At 39.4% G+C, this 23152-nt stretch overlaps 1 protein-coding gene across 3 annotated transcripts in view; it reads left to right on the forward strand.

Annotated features, from left to right (window-relative positions):
* dhx58 (DEXH (Asp-Glu-X-His) box polypeptide 58) overlaps window positions 1-22103 on the forward strand; it is a 23717-nt gene extending 1614 nt beyond the window's left edge. The window contains exons 1-11 of one of the 3 annotated variants that reach the window (XM_077557184.1): window positions 3331-3742; window positions 4899-5103; window positions 5188-5378; window positions 12336-12449; window positions 12519-12651; window positions 13914-14099; window positions 16322-16554; window positions 17806-18117; window positions 18338-18528; window positions 19292-19391; window positions 19572-22103. In XM_077557184.1, the coding sequence (XP_077413310.1) occupies window positions 3503-3742; window positions 4899-5103; window positions 5188-5378; window positions 12336-12449; window positions 12519-12651; window positions 13914-14099; window positions 16322-16554; window positions 17806-18117; window positions 18338-18528; window positions 19292-19391; window positions 19572-19751 (2085 nt within the window). In that variant the 5' untranslated portion in view covers window positions 3331-3502 and the 3' untranslated portion in view covers window positions 19752-22103. Of the gene's footprint in view, window positions 1-3330; window positions 3743-4898; window positions 5104-5187; window positions 5379-12335; window positions 12450-12518; window positions 12652-13913; window positions 14100-16321; window positions 16555-17805; window positions 18118-18337; window positions 18529-19291; window positions 19392-19571 lie in introns of those variants that run through there. The other 2 variants (XM_077557186.1, XM_077557185.1) reach the window with 2 other exon arrangements.
* Window positions 22104-23152: the final 1049 nt, after the last annotated feature.

The raw sequence follows: 23152 nt of genomic DNA on the forward strand, positions 1-23152 counted from the left end.
CGGTACTGTACTATAATTGATCTATTTTATGATTCACCATCAGCTTTTTAGCTCATGAGAATATTTACAAGCCTCTTGATATGTTGGCAAAATTTACCTATTGTATGGTCCAGTGGTTCTCAACCGCTTTTCCATGTCTCCCACTAGCAACACGTGTTTCAAACGATCAGCTCACCACCAAGCTCTGCATGAAGCCTGATAACGATCCTCAGCTGTGTTGGCTGAAGGAGACATGGAAAACAGGCTGGATAGAGGTACTCAAGGACCGGGGTTGAGAACCAGTGGTGTAGTCCAGTGGTCTGCAACCTGCGCCTCTTGTGGCTCTTTAGTCTCTCTCCTTTATGGTTCCCTGTGGATCTCTCTTTAAAAATAAATAAATAAACAAAATAATCTATTTTTTACATATTAATTTTTATTTTTGGGGATAAAATATTCTTTACATGATATAATAATTAAATACAAAAATCAATAATTAAATATTCAAAAAAAAGTTCAAACATTTAAGGTAGATGAAAAAGGTTTTTAAATTGCCTAAAAATGTCCAAAAGGGAAGAGGAAAAGCAGAAAATTACTATTAACTCTTTGACTGCCAGACGTTTTCAGAAAAGGGATGCCGCCAGTGCCAGCCGATTTAAGCATTTTGACTGATCTTTCAAGGTCCACAGAAAATGTTGTGTTTGGACTATGGAAAGACACATACTACCAAATGAAAGATTGAACTCTCATCTTTCATCAGTTTGTTTCTACCTTATTCCGTTTTTCAGTAATCAACAATAGAAAATGGTTAGTTTCACCGAAATGCTCTGTTTTGAAACAAAAAACGGAGAAAACAAGCTTTTTGTGAAACTATATTATTTCATGCATTCTAGTGAATTTGACACCTTTTTTTTCCATGAATGATGCCACAAACACCTAAACAGTGCTTTACTTCTGTAAAACGCTACCACCAATAATGAAAAAGTGTTTTTTCATAGCGAAATACGTTTATTTCCATTCAACAGTGTAACAATTTGACAAAACAATTTCGCAAACTATTTACAAATGTGTGCAACTGTGGTACTACTTACAATTATGTGGATGTTTCAAATACAGTTTTTCTTTTTGTAACACTGCCCTGCGTGCAAGGAGACGGAGCAGGGTTTGCACAACAGATTTGTTTCACTGCGATTGTCCGTTTCGCGTGCAGACGTTACACTTTCTTGACGGCCTTTTTTTCCGGGTTAATAGCAAGTAGCAGACTGTACCCACTCCTCCGATGAATATGCATTGGACTCGGTGCACTCTTCGTCGTCCGATTGAACGTCCGCCTGAGCGTGCTCGGTTGTGCTCCGCGTTTTCCGGTGTTAGCATCGCTAGCCGGTGAGGCTTTATGACGTGGTCATAGCCGCCGCGTCAACGCTTCCAACTTCGGCGTCAACCTCGGAGCCACCATCATCATCATCATCGTCGTCATCACTGTGCTCTTTAGCATTGGTCGATGAGCTGCTTGCAACCGGTCGCCATTGTTCGCTTCCTCAGCCATTTAGCTCCGCCTCACGTCTTCTACTGCCGCGTCAACGCTTCCAACCTCGGAGTCACCATCATCATCATCGATGATGATCATCGTCGTCATCAATGTGCTCTTTAGCACTGGTCGATGCTTTTCGTCTTTGAAAAAAATGCTCAAGCGTGAGCTGCTTGCAACCGGTCGCCATTTTCGCTTCCCATCCCCAGCCATTGTCCCCTCTAGCTCCGCCTCACGTCTTCTACTGACGCCTACCCAATCTTGTCAAAAGAGAGTCATCGCTGCCATCTAGGGGCCAAAAATAGTCATTAGGCTAACTAGATCTGCTTGAAACTTTCACCACAGCTGGCCAAGGCTTTTCTCCACCCGTTTCCCCCCAAAAATATAAAAAAAATTGGAGAACGTCTTTTAACGTCCTTGGCGGCCCTCCGCAGGTTTTTACTAAACGTTATTTAACGTTTTTGGCAGTAAAAGAGTTAATTAAATGTCCATAAAATAGCCTAAAACGTCAAGAGTATTTTTATTTATTTTGGCAGAAAAGAACATGTTTAAAACCATAAAATGTCCAAAAACAAAAGAAGAAAGGCAAAAAATTACCATAAAATATCTTTGGAGATTTTTTTGAGGCAAAAAAGAAAACATTCCCAAAGTAACTACAAAATATCCATACAATGTAAAAAATACTGCCAAAAATGTCAGTAAATTAATAGGGAAAAAAGGCAAAAAAATGTCCAAAAAAGGAAGAAGAGAGGCAGAAAATTACCATATGTCCATAAGATTGCCAAAAATGTCAGAAATTTGACAGAAAGGCAGAAAAGTCTAAAAATGTACGAAAAAGGAAATATAAAAATTACAAAAAAGGTAGAAGAAAATGAATAGGTTGCAGCATATTTCTGTGTTCTGGTGCAGCTCTAATTAGCTATTGGGTCCGAATGATCAGTATATTAGACTAGCACTAACACACTGTTTCGTTCATCACAATGTTCAAATGTTTTGCCGGTCATGACAGATTTTTAAAAATATATTTATTTGGCCTAAAATGGATCTTTTGACTGTAAAGGTTGCCGACCCGACGGATTTGTTTTGTCCTGGCCTGTGGGGGTCCGGGTCCGGGACATTTCTGGGTGCAGTGGCATATACAAATATTGCTGTGCGAACCCCTGGTCCTGATTGGTGGAATTATTTCATGTTTGTTCTTGGTTGGCTGCCGTCTTCGTTTTGAATGTTGGCGTGGCAGAGAAGAGGGACTGACGGTCACGGAGCAGAGGGGCGCCCGGACGCCTAACCGGTGATGTGCCTCTGGAATTGATCACATCATTACACGCGAACAAACAGCGGTTAAATACATAAAATACCTCAAAATAATTCTCCTCCCATCGCTTTGGCGCCCCCTCTGGCTTAGCGCACCTCTGCGCTGCATATGGTGCATACTGCATACCCCCTTTTTGCATCACTGCTGAGAATGCCTGATCTTGTCTGACCCCGGAAGCTAAGCAGGTCGGGCCTGGTTCGTAGGCCTACTTGCTGTAAAAATAAAATGAATGAATAAATTTTAAAAAATTGAAAAGTTGTAAATCACTAAAGGTTACGTGCGCAAAGCTGAGCCCTTACACCAATCCAACGTCGGCCAAATTTGACCGACGCCTACCCCCTGCGGCGTCGGCCTAGATGGCGGCACGTCGCGTAGAAAAATGACGTAAATACACACCGCACTGACACCGATTATTACGTGCCTTTGGCGCATGCGCGAGAAGTAATTCCCCTCCGTACCATCGGCGGCGGTAGTCATTATTCCTTAAGGCAACCGGCAACCTCTTTACCCGGGCGGGATATAACAACGTAAACAACTCAGACCGGTGTTGACAGCGGCGCCGGGGTAAACGCGGCGGCCAGCTGGTGAAGCGAAAACGGGTGCTGGAACAAGCTTCGTCCCCTTCTCGTTCCCGAACGCATGGATGTACTTCGTTGTGGCGTATCCTGGACCCTGTCGACTTCTGGATGCTACCGGTTGTCGGTTCACCCGAAAAGCTTTGGCCGTGCTGCCCTCTGTGTTTTGGACGCGATGACGACCTCCAGCTTTTGAAGGAGCTTTCTCGAGACCGCCGGACGGAAGTGCCATATGCCATATGCTGCTATGGTGGAATTACTACCGCTTGTATGTGCTTACTTGGACGCTCCGAGGACGTCGGGCCGAGGTGGAGGAACGGCGACTATTTAAAAAACAAAGCAAATTTAAACGTAAACGATGTCTATTTACCACATCGATCACAGCTTTGATGCCATCTTCTTTGAAGTCGGCCAAACTGTCGCTGTGCTGTGCCATTTACCGTCCTTCAAAATACAAGGACTTTTTTAAACAACTTTGCAAATCTTCTTGCCGAAATATATATAATATATATAATAATGCTGACATTTTGTCATATCTTCTTTATAAGGGACTTTAATATTTACGTGTGCTGTCCTGAAAAACCATAAAGTTAAGTTGAGTACTGTTGATCCGCATTGTCACTTGCTCTTCTTGCCCCGTGCGCTGATTCGCTAGCTAACAGCCAATCACAGTGATCAAATGCCCCCGACGCCCGATGCCGATTCAACATGTCGAATTTGCGGAAACCCCGTCCCCCGCCCGGCGTATTACAACTCGATCCAAATTCACGACAGTAATTTAGACACTGATCAGACGGAGCATGCCATCGGCCCAACGCTGTCCGACGTCGAATTGGTGTATCTAGGCCAGGGGTGGGCACACTCGGTCCTCGAGGGCCAGAGTCCTGCAGGTTTTGGATGTTTCCCTTCTCCAACACAGCTGATATATAATCAGCTCATCAGTAAGCGCTACATAAGCCTGATAACGATCCTGTAGATTGGAATCAGCTGCGTTGGAGCAGGGTAACATCCAAAACCTGCAAGACGCACCACTGATCTAGGCCTATAGGCACCGTGATGTCATTTTCATTCGACAGCAAGTGGCCGCCACCTGAGATGGATGAAAACAGATGGATTTTGCTGCTTAATTCATATTACACAAAAACAAATAATTAGAATACCGTGTTTTGACTATAGGTGCAGAGAAAATATTGTAAGGATTTTTTTGGTGTAATTTACAATTTTAAATAGTAAATGTGGCATCTAAATTTCTTAAATGGACCTATTTGCGATCTGTCAACATTCACTTCTAATAACATGCCGATGCACTTGCACCCAAGCTGAAATTAAGTGCAATAATGGAACCCTCTATGTCAAAATCGGAACTAAACTTTATTAAACTAGATTTAGTTTAATATTCATCGTAAAAAGATGTCACGTCTCTATAAATTTCTTAACTTAAAAATGACAAAAATGGAGTTCGCCCAGTCTCGTTCCCAGCAATGTAATGACTCTTGTTGACGTCCAGGTGCACCTGGTGGAGCAGCACTACAGCAAGGAGTTCCTTCCCGCCCTGGAATGCGACTACACCGTGACGGCGGTGACCAGCGCCAGCGACAAAAAGGACTTTCTGGGCAAGGTGCTCCTCGACACGGACGTACTCATGTGCACGGCGCAGATTCTCCTGAATGCCCTTGACAGCGATGACGAAGCCAAGCACGTGGAGCTCTCAGGTGAGTCGGCGAGAACCGGAAGCGACCGCCTGCCGTCATGTTGCCGTGGCAACAGTCGGTAATATCGTGGTAACGTGGTTGCAGACGTCACCTTGCTGGTGGTGGACGAGTGTCACCATACGCACGATAAGACTGTGTACAACAAGATCATGAGGCTCTACCTGGAGAAAAAGAGGAGGGGTGAGAAACGGCTGCCGCAGGTACTTGGCCTCACGGCGTCGCCGGGAACGGGAGGAGCCAAAAGTCTGGACAAGGCTGTGCAGTATGTACTACAGGTAGGCACCAACACTTACCTACACTTGGATTTTATTTCATTTGCATTTCATTGAATTGTTGTTAAAAGGACATTTTTAAGATTTGTTTTATTCATTACTTTCATGCTTAGTATTGGTAAAAATATTTTCCAAAATTATGTATTTTCTATTTTTTTTTTCTATTTGTAATTGTCATTCAGTTATTTTTTTTTCATTTGGATGCAATTGATTTTTGTTAAATTGTCATTCTTTACTTTTATTTCTAGATTTGTTTGAAGTTTATTTATGTCATGATCTGTATTTGTTTAGTTTCGTATTTGGTTATTCTTTGTTATGTCTTTTTTTCTTATGGTTCATGTCTTTCTCGATATGGTTTTGTGTCCACCGGTTTGTCAGCCCCTGTCCCTTGTGTCTACCAATCAGGTCCCTCAGCCACTTGTGTCGTGTCCAGGTGTTTCTCATTGTCTCGTTACTTTGTTTATATTTAGGGCCCGTTCACACGAAAGCCAGTTTCAATGTATCCTCACAAGTTTCTTACCGTTTAGGCCGTTCGTCCACACGATGGCACGGTTTTGGAGCTTGAAACCGATCACTTTTGAAATCGGGCTCCAGAGTGGAAAAACGTGCCCCGTACGCGTCCGTCTGGACACCATATGCGGGATACTCCTCCAGTGATGACGTAATGGTCGCAGATTGATGACGTATGCGCCAATTCTCGCGCGAACCGTCAGTCTGTCAACAACAATGGCGGCTAGCCGTGTCGTAGTCGTTTTGCGCAGCCTCCTTAGCTTGCTTATGCATCAAAATATTTTGCTTCTTTATTCCCACGTTCAACAAGCGGTGTTGTACTCGAATCGCCCGCCATTGTCACTTTTCCTTTGTTCGTCTTTTTCATTTAGTTTAGATACATGCAAAAAGCCATGTTTGTTCTGTAGATTGCAATAAAGTTAGAAAAAAAAGTGTTCGTCTTCTTTGCTAATTCTTCTTCTACGCTTTCCGTTAACTCCTTGTGGCTGCGCTACAGCGCCACTCCAGACTCGGCATATACATTACAGCCGTTAAACGTCCTCAGCGTCTTCTTTTGAACACACGCAAGTCTTGAAATGCTTCTGTGTGTACGAGATTTGTTTGAGAAACAAAGCCGGCTTTGCTTCTGTCTGGACGGGGCCTTAGTTCCTGGTTTCTTTTCTGTTCAGTTTTTGTTGGATCATTTGATTGCTTTCAATCGTCGCCCTGGTTAGTAGTCTTGTCTGTGTCTTTAGCCTGAGTGTTTGTTTCTTTGAATTTGTTTTGTTTTGGACTTAAGCTTTTTGATAGTTTCAATTAGATGAGTTTTATTTTTATATTTTGTAAATTAAACATTTTTGTGAGCAGATCTGTCCTCCCTGACTGCTTCCTGCATTTGGGTCCTCAACTCCAAACACACCGTGACAATTTAAGTTAAAAAGCAACAACATTATACATACTTCTAATTGTTATTAGCAGTAATTGTAGTATATTTTGAAATTTTAAATATTATTTTGGAGTTTGCTTTTTGTATTATGAATTTTATTACGATTTTGATATTACAAACCCAAATCCCCAAAAGTATGGACACTATACAAATTGTGAATAAAAACTGAATGCAATTATGTGGAAGTGCCAAATTTCTATATTTTGTTTAGAATAGAACATAGATGACAGGACAAAAGTTTATACTGAGAAAATGTATCACTTTTAGGGAAAAATATGTTGATTGTAAATTTCATGGTGCCAACAAATCTAAAAAAAAAAAGTTGGGACGGGTAGCAATAAAACGCTAAGTCAAATGCACTTCTAAAAAAAAACAGCTGGAAGACCAGTTAGCAGTAATGAGGTCCATTGGCAACTTGATTGGAGTCTAAAAAGAGCTTCTCGGAGTGGCAGTGTCTCAGAAGCCAAGATGGGTAGAGAATCAACAATTCCTCCAATGTGAAGGAATATTCCACACTATATTAAGTGTAATCTTTGCGTGTCCAAAATAATTGTATTCAGGATCTGATGAAGAAGTTTTCTTGCAAGAATTTATTTAGAGGCCTCTAAAGACACAGTCAGGACACCACATCAGAATGCAACGTGGATCCCCCCAAGTGTGTGTCAATTTACAGAACATCGACTCATTTATACTCAAAAGATAAAAATGTTCCTCTTCCCCTCCTAAGTTGATTAAAGGACAGACATGTTGACTCCTAGTGACCAAATGTGTGATGTTATTAGTAAAGACATTTACATACAGTTCCCCTTCTTGACTGGGGGAACAAATGCAATTAGGACCCAACCCCAAACTTTTAGACTCCAATGACAAAAGGCTCTGATAACATCATGCACATTCCTATCTTCAATAGCTTTGAGGGTGAGAGGATAAAATAAAGTTCACAAAATCATTATTCCACTGTATTCTATTAAACACTCATGATTATATCACATTGTTATGCCTATAAGTAAATTCAAAAACAGTAAAACATAGAATTGAAAATATTAAATGTCTTCAAATGTTGCGCAGAAAGGTAGTGGAGAAATGTCAGAAAGGTGTTTACCAGGGAAAAATTGCAAAAAGGTTGAAGTAATCATCATCTACAGTGCATAACATCAGAGAATCTGAAACAATCTCTGTGTGTCAGGGTCAAGGCCAAAAAAGCATACCGGATGCCCATGATCTTCGGGCCCTTAAACGGCCCTGCACCGCAAACAGGAATGCGCACTGTAAGGGAAATCACAGAAAGGGCTCAGCAATACTTCCAGAAAACATTGTGGGACGCTATATCATGCCGACTCAAGAGGACAAGGACAAGCCAAGTTGTTATCAGCACTCCGTTTATAAGCCTGCATCTGTGATGGTACAGGGTGGCATGAGTGCATGTGGCATGGGCAGCTTCCACATGCAGAAAGGTATATTGAGATTGGAGAACAACATATGCTCCCATCCAGGCATCATCACTTTCAGAGAAGATCTTGCATTTCTCAACACGATAATGCCAGACCACATGCAGCACCAATTACAACGTCATGGCTGCGTAGGAAAAGGATCCGGCCGGGTATTGAAATGGCCAGCCTGCAGTCCACTTCTTTCACTTCTAAAGCACATTTGACGCATCATAAAGGGGAAGGTGCAACAAACAAAAACAAGACAGTTGAACAGTTCGAGAGACGCGTGTTGGACAAGAATGGGACAGCATTCCTATTTCGAAACTTGTCTCCTCGATCCCCAGACGTTTGCAGACTGTTGTAAGAAAAAGAGGAGATGCCTCACAGTGGTGAAAATGATTTGTCGACACCATGGAATTTAAACAACATAGTTTTCCCTTAAAATGATACTCATGATATTCTCAGTTTAAACTTTTGACCTGTTCTCTATGTTCTATTCTGAATAAAATATTAAAATTGGCCACTTCCACATAATTGCATTCAGTTTGTCCAACTTTTTGAGAATTGGGTTTGCATTTTGTATTATTATTATTATAATTTTTTTTACTATAATAAAAAAAGCAGTTTTTAGTTGCCAGTTTAAGTTTTACTGTTAAGATTTCTTCCGTTATTATTGTCTTTAAATGATGTTTTATAGTATATTATTTTGGGTTGTTACTAATACACTAGTATACTATTTGGGCATTTTCATTATTTGATATTCACATAATGGTTTTACTATAAGTTATGTTTGTATTAAATCTTTTACAAGTATTTTTAATTAAATATGATTACCTTTATTGTTATTTTTACAATTTTGTTTACATTAGTGTGTGTGTTACTTGTACATACTACATTATGAGGACCAAAATATGTCTTTAACCAACAGATTGAGGACATTTTTTGTGAAGTGAGGACATTTTGGCCGGTCCTCACAACTCAAGACCTTTTTTTGAGGGTCAAGACTTGGTTTTAGAGTTTATGTTTGAATTGGGTTATGGTTGAGGTTAGGGTAAGGAATGGGGGTAGGCAATCATTTTTGTTGGTTGGGGTTAGGTGAAGGGGCTAGGAAATGCATTATGTCCCCACAATTATATAAGTACAAGTGTGTGTGTGTGTGTGTGTGTGTGTGTGTGCGTGTGTGTGATCATGGGAATGTTGGGGGGAGGGATGAATTATCTTTTTATTGTACTATGGATGCTTTAATTGTTCAGCACCTTGAGTTGCGTTTTAATGTATGAAAGGTGCTTTATAAATAAAGTTTGATTTGATTAGTGAAAAAGTACAATCCATCAGGTCAACAAACATTGTCACAAACCAGCAAAATGACAAAATGATGCAGCACTTAAAATCACCTAGGAATCATTCAATTACTCTGAAAGAATTTGACTCAGTGGATGAAAATACTATAAGAGACTTGGTTCAGCAATTGAAACCTTCCACAAGCTGTTTTGACTTAATACCTTCTGGCTTTTTCAAAACTACTGTGAAATCTGTTCAAATCGATTTACAACAAATAATCGACTGCTCACTTCAATCGGGTGAGCTTCCGAAATCTCTGAAACTAGCCGCCGTCAAGCCCATTCTAAAAAAGAGAACGCGCATGGATGTTTCCCTGCTAGCAAAATATAGACCTACCGCAAACCTTCCCTTCTTAACCACAATTCAACTCTCTCAATTTTTTTTTTTTTTAGCTCAAACAGACTTTTGGATCCATTCCAGTCAGATTTCCGACCTCATCACAGTACAGAAGCAGCTCTGATGAAAGTACTAAATGATATAAGATTGAGCAGTGACGCATGGAAGGTATCTGTTATGATTGGTGTCCTGTCTTACTTGTAAGGTTTTGTTTGCACCTGTACTCGTCATCCTTTTCCCTTGTGTCATCCAATCAGCTCCTCCAGCCACTTGTGTCTTGTCCAGGTGTCTCTCGTTGGCTCGTCAGTTGGCTTGTATAGTTCCCTGGTTTCGTTCAGTCTTGGTTGGATCATTTTTTTGGTCTTTTCATAACTCTGTTGGTTTTGTTTATTTAGAGTTTTACGCAGTTCCCCTGTTAGTGTTTTTTGTTAAGTAAATCGTTTTCAGTATTACATGCATCCCTGCCGTGGTTCTCCCGCCTCCCTGCATTTGGGTCCTCCAACCCCATCGTGACAGAATCGGTGCTAGTCTTATTGGACCTCAGTGCAGCATTTGACACAGTTGATTATAATATACTGTTGGACAGGCTGGAAACTTGGGTGGGGTTCAATGGAACAGTCCGAAAATGGTTCCGGTCCTACTTTGAGGAAAGGAGTTACTTTGTGACCATTGGAAATTTTGAATCTGATTGAATGGCCATGACGTGGGGTCCCTCAAGGGTCAGTCCTTGGACCCCTGTTGTTCAGTCTGTATATGTTACCTTAGGGTCAAATGCTTCAAAATGCCAATGTTGACTATAATAGTTATGCAGATGACACACACCTGTATTTACCAATGTTCCCAAATGACAGCAGTTCAATTAACGTATTGTGTCACTGTCTAGAGCAAATAACTGGAAAATTTCCTTCAGCTAAAAAAAAATAGGATTGCTGTTAGAAAACACACTGAGTCACTGTCTTTAGAATCCAAAGACCAAGCTCGAAATCTTGGGGTGCTGGCCTTTTACCAGCTGAAAAACATATTCAGGCTAAAGGACTGCATGCTCCAAGCAGACCAAGAGAAGCTTCTCCATGGTTTTGTCTCCAGCAAACTCGATTACTGTAACGATCTTCTGACTGGACTCTCTCAAAAGCTCATTCAGAATGCTGGTTCTGACCAAAACAAAGAGAGCAGAACACTTCACTCTGGTTTTTAAGGCTTTTTACACTGGCTCCCAGTCAGCTGTAGAATATATTTCAAAATTCTGCTACTGGTCTATAAATCACTGAATGGTCTGTGCCGTGAATATGTTCAAGAAATGCTGATTGAAGACAAACCCAGCAGGGCTCTGAGATCTGCAGACTTAGGTCGACGAGTGGAACCCAGAGTTCAAAGTAGACATGGTGAAGCTGCATTTAGCTGTTATGCTGCACACAAATGAAATAAGCTGTCAACAGAAGTGACGTCAGCCCCGAGCGTAAATGCTTTTAAATCCAGGTTGATAACTTGGCTTTTTTTCCACACACCTTTGATTAAGGCCTTTTAAACAGTTTTAAATCTTGTTTTTTCCCTTTTATTTATCATCATTATTATCATTATTATTTAACTTCCTTACGCTAAATGTTTTTAAAGTTTGCTTTTAGTAAATTTTGTAACCTACTTTTGTTTTCTCTTCTTTGCTTCTGAATGTTTGTTGATGCTTATAAACTTGCATTGCCTCGACTTGCCTTTGTTTGACTCATTCAATGCCATTTGAACTATTTCTATTAGTTTAACATTTTTTTCCCCACTTATGTTAACGACAGTATGAAAACCTAGGAAAAAAAATTGTACGTTTAGAAGAGATATAAAATTTGTGATTAATCGTGAGTTAACTATTAAAGTCATGCAATTAATTACAATTAAAAAATTGAATTGCCTGACGCGATTTAAAAGAGAAAAGAAAAGATTATTAAAAATTAGGGGCGTCAGGCGGTTACATTTTTTTAAATGTAATTAATCGCACGACTTCACTAGTTAACTCATGATTAATCGCACATTTTATATCTGTTCTAAATGTCCAATAATAATAAAACATTTTAGGTTTTCATACTCTTGTTAACAAAAGTGGAAAAAAATGTTAAACTAATAGAAATAGTTTTTTTGACGTCTAAAGCCGTCAATGGCAGCGAATGATTTAATATTTATCACAAGTCAAGTCAAATTTACTATTATTTTATTACTACTATAAATATTTTTCCATTTTTTTATGACTATTTAATATTTGTTTTTATGAAATCGTTTTTTTTTTTAGTTTTACTGTTATTTTTTGTTTTATTTTATTCAACCATTTAATCAAATTTTCCAACATCAACAGCAATCATCATAATTATATAGTACAATAATCAAATGTACATATATATTTAAATTAAGTGTGGGCAAATTGCATGTGTGTGTCAGATCTGTGCCAACTTGGACTGTGCCATCGTTTCCACCAAAAACTTCACAGAGGAACTCAACATGAAAGTACCCAGACCCATCAAAATCTTTGACATTGTGGACAAAAGACTGGAAGTAAGCACGCCACAATTTAGTTCCGACTGCATAATTATAACCGTTAACGGACTGCGTGTGTGTTGGCAGGATCCATTTTGTGACCTTGTGCAGTGGATGATGCAACAGATCCACTGCTTCATGGACCCTCCTGAGGACTTCATCCTCCGAGGTTTTGGCACGCAGGAGTACGAGAGCGACGTGGTTGCATTGCAGAAGAAAGGTCTCATCACATTTCATTGATATATTGCTATATGGATGATTCATGTGGCACCTTTTGTCGCAGTTCAAATATTTCTACACTTATACAGTATCTCACAAAATTGAGTACACCCCTCACATTCCTGCAGACGTGCAAATGTGATGGGTGCACTCACTTTTCTGAGATACTATAACTCAGAAGTGTTACATTTTGATTTTTTGTTAAACTGATTTTAATCCTCCGGGCTTCGGCCTTCCTGGGTGGAGTTTGCGTGGGTTTTCTCCAGATACTCCGGTTTCCTCCCACATTCCAAAGACATGCATGGTAGGTTAATTGAACACTCCAAATTGTCCATAAGTGTGATTGTGAGTGTGGATGGTTGTTTGTCTCTGTGTGCCCTGTGATTGGCTGGTAACCAGTTCAGGGTGTACCCCGCCTACTGCCCGAAGCCAGCTGGGATAGGCTCCAGCACCCCCCGTGACCCTTGTGAGGAAAAGCGGTCAAGAAAATGGATGGATGGATGGATGATTTTAATCCAGATGCGAGCTGGATTGGATATTTTTTTAAATTAAACATGAAAAATCTCAAAACCAGATATTTATTCTTCAGATGTTTATTCTTTAAATGACATTGGATTGATTAGGTTGTGATTTGTTGTGCTGCTTTTGCAGAATCTTATGTTTTGATGCAAAAACTAAATCTGGTTCAGATTCACAATAATACTTTCAAGTCAAATATAGTGTATAAAAACTATGCCTGATACCTGGTTAAACTATTTTAAACTGGTTTGGATTTGACTGTTTTTTTAATAGAAGATGTAACTTTAAACACATTTCAATCCAGATTTGATTATTATATTTAAATTCTAATTATTATTAATATATATATTAATATATTAATAATTATACATTTAACATGCAAATAATCATTTTTAACATGACAACTATTTGAACAATGTTTAGATGGTGTCCTATTAGGTTTTTATTTGAAAAAAAATTCTGGTTCTGATTCCATTTCATTATAAATTTCTACCTTGATAGTGATATAACAAGTGTATTACAGTATACTGTATAAAAACATATTAATCAAATCCAGACTAGATGAGACGCATGATCAAATGTAACAAAAATGTGTGTGTGTGTGTTTTTTTTAACATGTTCAGACATTCCTAACTAAATGTCTACAGGTTGCAATTTGTTGTATTACGGAACAGTAACTCCGAATCCAGATTTGATTCCGATTGCACATTTACCTGATGTAAACACTGGATTGTGCTAGTGCAGGTGTGCAGAAGTGCAACAGACGATTGCAACAATGCGCCATCCATCTGCGTGAGTACAACGACGCGCTGCTGATCAACGACACGCTGCTGATGGAGGATGCGCTTTGTTCTTTGGAGGAGTTCTACAAGGGCAGAGAGACCAGCGTCATCGACGACACCGACCGCTTTCTGCTGAATCTTTTCAATGGTGGGCGCTTGTATGGAAATTGGCCCGCCATGTATGTCATCTATAGACAACCCATTATCTGGAATCCAGATATAATCCACAATTAACAATTTAACAAAAAAAATCAGGTCTGATTGCAATTTGCTGCACTAATGCAGAATCCAGATTTGATCCAGATTGTACATTTCAACACAAAAAACACATTCAACATGAGAAATTAAATTGAACATGTTCATGTTTAGGAGTCAAATATTACTAGATCAGATACAAATGACAAATTTGTTATCCTAATGCTGAATCCAGATTTGATCCAAATTGCATATTGAGTCATTAATAATTGATTCAAAATCCAGACCCAGATTACACATAAAAATAAAAAAATTAAAATTTAAAAAACAACTGAAAACTATGTCAGATCAATCAGGTTGCAATTTGTTATAATAATGTTGAATCCAGATTTGATCCAGATTTTACAGAAGTTAACATTTAAAATAAAATAAAAATTCTGGGGGGTTTTTTAAACTCAAATTTGATCAAATATAAAAGCAAAAATGAAGTTTTTCAGAATCCAGATTTGATCCACATTGTACAAAATTAACCATTTAAAATGAAAAAATCGAATTGAACATATGCAGATGTTTATAACTCATCAGATCACCACGGGCCTCATGTACTAAGACTTGCGTGGCTTTCATACTAAAACAAGCCGTACGTCCATTTCAAGAATACGTCGCACGCATAAAAAAATCCAGCTGTACGAATCTGTGCGTGCGTATGAATCCAAGCACATTCCTTTTCATACATCTCAATCAATGCGGAAATTGTACCAGACTCCTCCCTCTCCACGCCCGTAGATAAATATGCTAATTAGTATAAACGGGCCTTGCAGGTGGGAATGATAATGATGCATGATAAGATAAAAACATTATGAGGCACAGATGAAAAAAAAAATGATGTGAGCTGGAGACACTTGAGAACAAAGTAGAGGCCGGTAAAATACGGTCCGAAAAACTATAATTTTTGGCCAGGCTGTCTTCGGAAGTCAATAACAACCTTCGTGATGAAAGTGCCTTCGGAGTATCGCCGTTAGTGGCTGAATGCTGAAGGGGCATCAAATTGTGATCATGGAGGCTTTAAGTTAAATTTAATACAATAATATAACACAGCCCTCCGCCGCCGCTGATACCGGATGAATGACGTCTTTAACTCATTCACTGCCATTGACGGCTATAGACGTCAAAAATTTATTTGAACTATTTTTTTCCCACTTTTGTTAACGACAATATGAAAACCTAGAAAAAAAGTATTGTACATTTAGAACAGATATAAAATTTGTGTTTAATTTTGAGTTTAAATAATAATAAAGGAAATATTAAAAAATTAGAGGCGTCAGACGATTACATTTTATAATTGTAATTAATCTCATGACTTCAATAGTTAACTCATGACTAATCACATTTTATATCTGTTCTAAATGTACAATACATTTTTTTCCCGAGGTTTTCATACTCTTGTTAACAAAAGTGGGAAAAAAATAAACTAAAAGAAATAGTTCAATTGAATTTTTGACGTCTATAGCCGTCAATGGCAGTGAATGAGAATCGATCTGATTGTGATCGCGGAGGTTTAAACTTGGAAAATGCCCCCCCCCCCTCCCGCGCACCTCACAGTGACAATATTTCGTGGCATGTACACCGCCGATAGATAAAGCCATGTTGAATGTTAAGGGGCATCATTGGGTCATTGATCGATTTGTGATTGAAAAACCTACGCACACACAACCCCCCCCTCCATGTGCAACCTCAGCACATTTACGTTTACGTATTCGGCGCATGGATGCAGCCATCCACCTCCCCGTCCCGTGGTGTAAAATGATATCTAAATATATTACATATATTTTTACAGCGACCACCTGGCAAAAAGTCCACCTCTCGCAATCACCTCTACGACTCGCCAACGGCTCCAAAGCAAGAAAAACTTGCGTACGCCAGCCAAGGAATTGCCGTGAAGCACCGCATATTCCCACGCTCATTTCACTCTTGATACATCTGAACGTGAGAGTGGAGAGGTGCGTACGCCACGTTTTTGTGTGTACGCACTCTTCATAAATGAGGCCCCAGGTCAGGTTGCCATTTGTAGTGCTGATGCTAAATCCACATTTGACCACTTCCTGGTGAACCTTTTCAAAGTGGAACTGGAATTTGGTGGAATCCCAAATATGGCCACCTGTCCCTCGCCTGCAGATAACCGAGCCAATCTGACGACGTTGGTGAGCGACACGCGTTTCAAAAACCCCAAGATGGAGCAGCTGGCGACCACCTTGCTGAGGCACTTCGAACCCAACGTGGACTCCAGGGGAATCCTGTTCAGCAAGACCCGCAAGAGCACGCAGTGCCTATGCCAATGGGCTAAAAACAGCCTGCGCTTAGCCGCCATCAAGCCTGCCATCATCACCGGCAGTGCCGCCATGACACAGGTGCGCTAGCTAACTGACTTGGACCCACAAACGTGGAAATACACAATTTTAATCTAGCGTGCATGTTTGTAAACATTTCAGGCAATTGACCAACACACGTTAATTATGGGACTGCTGAGCGTAGCAAGCAAGCAGCACATATTACTATCCTACAAAAATGGGTTTATTGCGGTTATTATATCATCTTCCACGGATTTTTCCGCAAAAATGCGGCCCGTACCGTATATCGCACCGGGACAAATGAGGTATCAAACGATGCGGCTCGATCTGACTCGGTGCGGCATTATTTTTCTAGGAATTCCCACTTACCACGGCGACGCAATACCCCAAAAACTACCCCAAAAAGTGCCATAGGAATGAATGGGAAATGGAAAGACAAAATCACACATCAAGCACCTTTTTCCAAGACACGCTGTGCACGCATACGTTATCCGACCGATACGAATTTTAGCTCATTTTGTAGGAATTTTTCCCATCTTTAGCTCAGTGTCGAAATTTTTTTTAAGGAATGAAAGCTCTCCCCTCTGTGCAGGTTCAAAGACAGTGAGTCATATAGCATTTTAACACACTCTGTTTTAGCAATTAGCCAGAGTGCCGGGAAGCAACAAATCTCTTGCCAAAAGTCAAAAGTTTCACTTCAAGTTGTCACCATGGCCACAATCTTTTGTCACTAGACGTCAAATTCTCACATTTTGTAGTCACGAGTGTCTTCTTTCAGACAAACTAACTTTTATTTGGCTAAGGTGTCATTTAGTACCTTTATTTTCCCTTTAAGCTCGGACAAGTCGGACCAACTCGCCTATCTCTGCCATGTTAAATTCAGGCGCCTTTCGCTCTTCATTTCTGATAAATCATAAGTTTTCAACCTGCTCTCATTTGGTCATTTTTCATCCGATTAAAAAAATGAGAACATGCTCGTGTTCCCCAAACCCTTGCCGTTCTAACGAGCCATTTCTTGAATCTGTATCTTAACCGTTAAGTCGTGAGAGGCTTTTGTTCAAGGGGTGCGTCTCTCATAGAATCTCAATGGAATGTGGGGCGCGTGACGGCCCCAAGTCAAAAATGGGTGTGCGTTGTTAAAGTGACAGTGATATATTTTTAGATTATGGTTAACTTCCACATTTCTTGACCGATTCCAGTCGTTTATATTTTAAACTGTTCAGCTCATTACCAAAGAGTCAGCAGTCCCATTCAAAATTTCCGCGGGAATTTTTCTAGTTTATTTTGTTAAACAATTGTCACTTCCCGCAGCACGATCGTGACGAAACCATCCGCAACTTCCGCCTGGGCCGCGTCAACCTCCTGATCGCCACCAGCGTTGCCGAAGAGGGCCTGGACATCCCCCAGTGCAACCTGGTGGTGCGCTACGGCCTGCTGACCAACGAGATAGCCCAGCAACAGGCCAGCGGTCGAGCCCGCGCCCAAGACAGCCACTACTCCCTGGTGGCCCAGCGCGGCGGCCGCGAGGAGCGACGCGAGCACCTCAACGCTTACCTGGAGGGCCTCACCGCCAGGGCCGTCGAGAGGATCCACCAGATGAGCCCGCCAGAGTTTAGAGCGAAGGCGAGTGAGCCACATAGCCCGGTTGAATATGAATGAATTGGTCTGAAGAGATTACTGTATTTTTCAGACTATAAATTGACCTGCTAAACGATGCAAAAAGTTTTGACTTGTAGTCTGAAAAAATACAGGTAGAGCAATTTGATGCTTGTCCACCAGATGGTAGAAGGTACAACAGAAGAAGTCAACAACGTCTCACCTCAGTTCCTGCTTGTGTCCGCAGATCGCCGAGCTCCAGGCGGAGGCGGCGTCAAGCGACCGGGTGGCAGAAATGCGCTTGGCAGAGAAGAACGGTTGCTACTCGGCCGCTGGTGTCCAGCTGCTGTGCGCCAACTGCTTGACGACTGTGGCGTCTGGCATCGACATCCAGCTGTTGGACAAAATGCATTACGTCAACGTCAACCCGGAATTCAGGTCAGGTCACATCCACATTTTTGCTAACCCGCCCGATCCACTCAGCATTTCACCGGCGTTGGGATGAAATTTATAATTTTTTTCAAAAATCTATGCTTTTGTTTGATTGATAACAGTCAAACATGGCCGTTTTTGGGATCTCCTGAAAAGTGACAATTTGGGAGGTACGGTGGTTTCGTGACTGACACCAGCGATTTGCGTTGGCCACTTTGATCTAAAATTACTTCCTCCAAATGTATTTTTCCATTTTCTAATCATTTTGCTTAACCACTAATTGCTTAATTGAGTTATTGTAAATAATCAAGTAAAAATGACACCTTACATACACATGTTTTGTATATATTTCGTTAAATAAATATTTCGAATATTTTTGTTAAATATACGTTTGTTTTTTGTGTACAGTATTTGTAATCATTCATTCATTCACTTGTTGACTGAATTATTATAAATAAAACAAATATAAGTAAATTAAATGTGGATTTCAAAAATGCATTTTATTTAATATTTGATCAAAAATCAAAATTTTATTAGAAATTAATACAACCTAATTAATCCAATTTAATAAAAAAAATGAGAATGAATTATTATGTATAAAAACAATTTTACATGAATTAATTACTTTTTAATTATATATATATATATGTGGTTTCCGTTTTTTTTCCTTGAGCTTTTTCTGGTTTGTTGTGAGAAGAACAATGGGATGGCAACCATAGGACAGCAAATAGCATAGCAAGTGATGTTTGACATGAGTGTGTGCTCTCAGGAGTCACTACAAAAGAGGCTCGCTGGTCGTTTTGCCTAAGACGTTTGAGGACTGGGAGCCAGGCTGCGTCATCAAGTGCAACAACGGCAACTGCAACAAGGTAATAGCAGCCCACCTGGGGCATAACACAGACAAGGTAGTACTGTACATGTAGCCGGTCAAAATGCATCAGGCAGCCGCACTGCCGCAGTAATATTAGTCACTCTTCGCAAAGGGAAAACATTCTAAAAACAGCTTTGGGTGGCAAATATGTAATGTCCCGCGATGCTTTGCATTGCAGCAATGGGGCTATGAGATGAAGTACCGCAAGGTGGCGCTGCTGCCCAACGTGGGCATCAAGTACTTTGTCCTGCAGACGCCCAGGGGCAGGACCACGGTCATGAAGTGGAAGGACGTCCCATTCACTGTGGAGCACTTCAGCTTCAGCGAATACTGCCAGCAACACCTTCTGGATGCATAACAAGCTAACGCTGATTGCATAAAAGGCTCCTAGACATTTTGTGTTTATTGTTAGGAGCATATAGGCCAAGTAGGCGGCTGCCTAGGGCCCCCAAACCACCAGGGGCCCCCCAAGTTCTATAGTCTCTACCTAGATCTGAAGTCTCTATAGCTCTGCAGTCTTGCCTGAGGACGATTGAAATGTCCTGTTTTTATCTGTCTCTAATATTTATTACATTCCCTTTATGCTTAAAAAATAAGCATAGGCTATAAATACAATTAACTGTGATGATAAGCAATGGCTGGTGTTACTTCACTATCTGTGAGAATGATTGACAGCTACCCACCTACCTTTCCCATTAGAGAGAGTACTAAACAAAACAGACCGTAATGGCATCAAAAATAAGTTATCTCAACGGCACGGAAGAAAAAGAAAACTGAAGAAGAAAACCGGTCAAAAGAGAAAAGTAAGGCACTTGTTGGCGATGGATATATGGAGGCGAAACTTTTTTAGCAAGTTTATTTGTTTTGCTAGCCAGCTCGCTAGCCTCGGGAATTTATTTATTCATAGATGTTAACCTTCCCTTGGCCAGCCCCAAGTTCAACTAGTATAATATGTAAATTATTGTCGAAAATGCTTAAGTGACAAATTTGTAATTGGGTACAAGCTTTAAAGAGACACTGTACATCACAATTTGTAATATGAAGATAGATTAATTTTAATATTCTGTAATACTGCAATATTACTGTAATAAAAAAAAATAGGAGTATTAACTCATGGTCTATTTGCCATTTTTCTAAACACTCAAAAGCTGTTTTATTTATTGACGTCAAGAGGACTGTCAACTTAAGTTGTTTAATTTTAACTAGTCTGTTTTGCTCATAAAATTGGGCTGGGTTTAAAAAAATCGAATGATCGATATCGAATTGATTTTCATTTTTGAGCCTGATATCGATTCATAGAACCATATCGATTATTTTAACATCTCTATAAATATCCCATAAATTCATTAAAAAAAACAAAACGTTTAAAGGCCTTTTTTTATCTTAGGGTTTTCTTGAAATCTGTTGTTCACATGTATTTAAAAGTATTTCTTACACTTAAGAAAGACCTGACTTATTGCACTTTAAGACAATTCAAAATCATTTTAATTTATATTCACAATTATTGAATTATAATTATGAAAATATTTTCATCTCAACCTTGCTGATGTCAATGTTCGTGTAACACTAAAGTGATTGTAACACGTTACTTTCATTAATAAACCAAATAATTTAATCAGTTACTTCATCCGCAAAATTTGATTTGAAATCTAATGTTTGTGGAGTTTTTATAGTGTTGTTGATGGTTTAGAAGAATGGATGTTCCATGATTAATATCGAATAGAATGTGGTATCTTAAAACAGAGGTCCCCAACCCTGGTCCTCAGGGACCGATATCCAGCCTGTTTTCCATGCCCCCCACAGCCAACACAGGTGATTCCTATCATCAGCTAATCAGCAATCTCTGGAGAAGGCTGATAACAATCTCCACCTGTGTTGGCTGTGGGAGACATGGAAAACAGGCTGGATACCGGTCCCTGAGGATCAGGGTTGAGGACCACTGTAAAAGTCCATCTAAAGCACGGGCAGGTTTTGGATCTTTCCCTTCTCAAACTCATCTGATCTCTGATCGGCCCATCAGCAAGCTCTCCATAAGCCTGATTGATTGGAATCAGCTGCGTTGGAGCAGGAAACATCCAAAACCTGCAGGACCGTGCCTTCCCATATCATGTGACTACGCCAATACATATGACGATGTGTCGGGTGCGCATGCGCAGATCAGACCGATAGAGAGCAGGTGGAAGTAGCGGTGGACGTGGTGTTGCACAAGCTATAAATGTTCATTGTTGCATTATTTAGGTGTGTTTGTAGCTTGTATGTTAGTTTCATGTCCTTATGCGGTGTTTAGAAGTGAACGCAACTGTTCTGTGATAGTCGCCATTTTTATTGGCCATTTTTATTGTTCTTGTTGGCCACTAGAGTTCCCCATAGACCATCAAAATCATTTAAGTGCATTCAAGTGCCTTTTAAATGACTGTATTAAGCCACTTTGAGTACTGTAGTGTGAATAAAACCTATTGCGTGGACAATGTTTTCTTTTATATTTTATTCTTTATAGGGTTTTCTAAGGCATGTACATGCTTAGTAGTCATATCATTTGAATAGTTTTGTGTGACATTTGTTTAAATAGTGTGCATCTTATTATTGTCATTTGACATTTCAGACGGTTTCATCAGTTTCATCTGTTTCCTCAACTCTGTTGCCTCGACCTCAATTGTCTCATCTGTAAACTGTCATCTGATAATTAACCAGTAAAGAGATCAACAAACAACACTAACTACTATCCTGTATTCCGACACCATCCTTTATAGTGTATACATCTTCAAAGAGCCAGCCAAATAGCCTACCCAACACTGATTGTTTTTTTTTTACTATGAATTTGTTCCTACAACATGCAACACATGTTGCTGTACTAAACTTTCCCTTTTGACTTAAAAAAAAAAGTCATTTTAAAATAATTTAAACTCTTCTAATGAAATTTACAACGTGAAAATATTTTAACTTGTATTTATAGGCATAGTATCACATGCTCTGTTATGCATTCTTTATAAAACAGATTAAATCAAACCCCTTTTCCCCTAAAATACTGTTTCTCCTTCATTCTTGTTGCGTGACGTGGTGGAGATGCCTTATGTGCCACTAGAGGGCAATGTTGTGTTGTGAATTATCAACACTGTGGTAACCGTGGAACTAAAATCAAAGCTTAGCAATAAGAAAAAATACAACACAAATAAATGTAAATGTTCTTGATAAATATAATACAATTATACCAGAATTAATCAAATGGATGTTATAAATACAAAAATAAATGGTCTAAAAAATAAATACAAGTACTAAAATAATAAACGAATGAGTATAAAAATAGAAAATAAATATGAATACAAAAATAAACAATGCAAAAATAAACAATCACAATAACTAAAAAATGAAAAATTATGGAAAATCCATTAGAATACTAGAAAATAAGAAAATAAATTATAATATAAATAATTAAAAAATATTTATAATTGGATCAATTTGGGAAAAACAACAAAACAAATACTAGAAAAATGTATAAACATATAATTAAGAAATACATAATATAATTCATCTATGTAATTAAATTTACGCAATAAGATGATTACTGTAAAAATTACAAAATCGAAAACAAGGAAACAAAACTGAAACATTAATATAATTAATGTGTAAATGCTTTATAGTGGGCAGTAACTAAATAATTTAAAAAACACGATGTATATATATATATATAGTTCTAAAATAATCAAAATAAAACATAAAACCCACAAATAAAAATAATGACAATAGAAACCAGGATGAAAT

This window comes from Vanacampus margaritifer, chromosome 2 (assembly GCF_051991255.1).
Source record: "Vanacampus margaritifer isolate UIUO_Vmar chromosome 2, RoL_Vmar_1.0, whole genome shotgun sequence".
NCBI classification, from domain to species: domain Eukaryota; kingdom Metazoa; phylum Chordata; class Actinopteri; order Syngnathiformes; family Syngnathidae; genus Vanacampus; species Vanacampus margaritifer.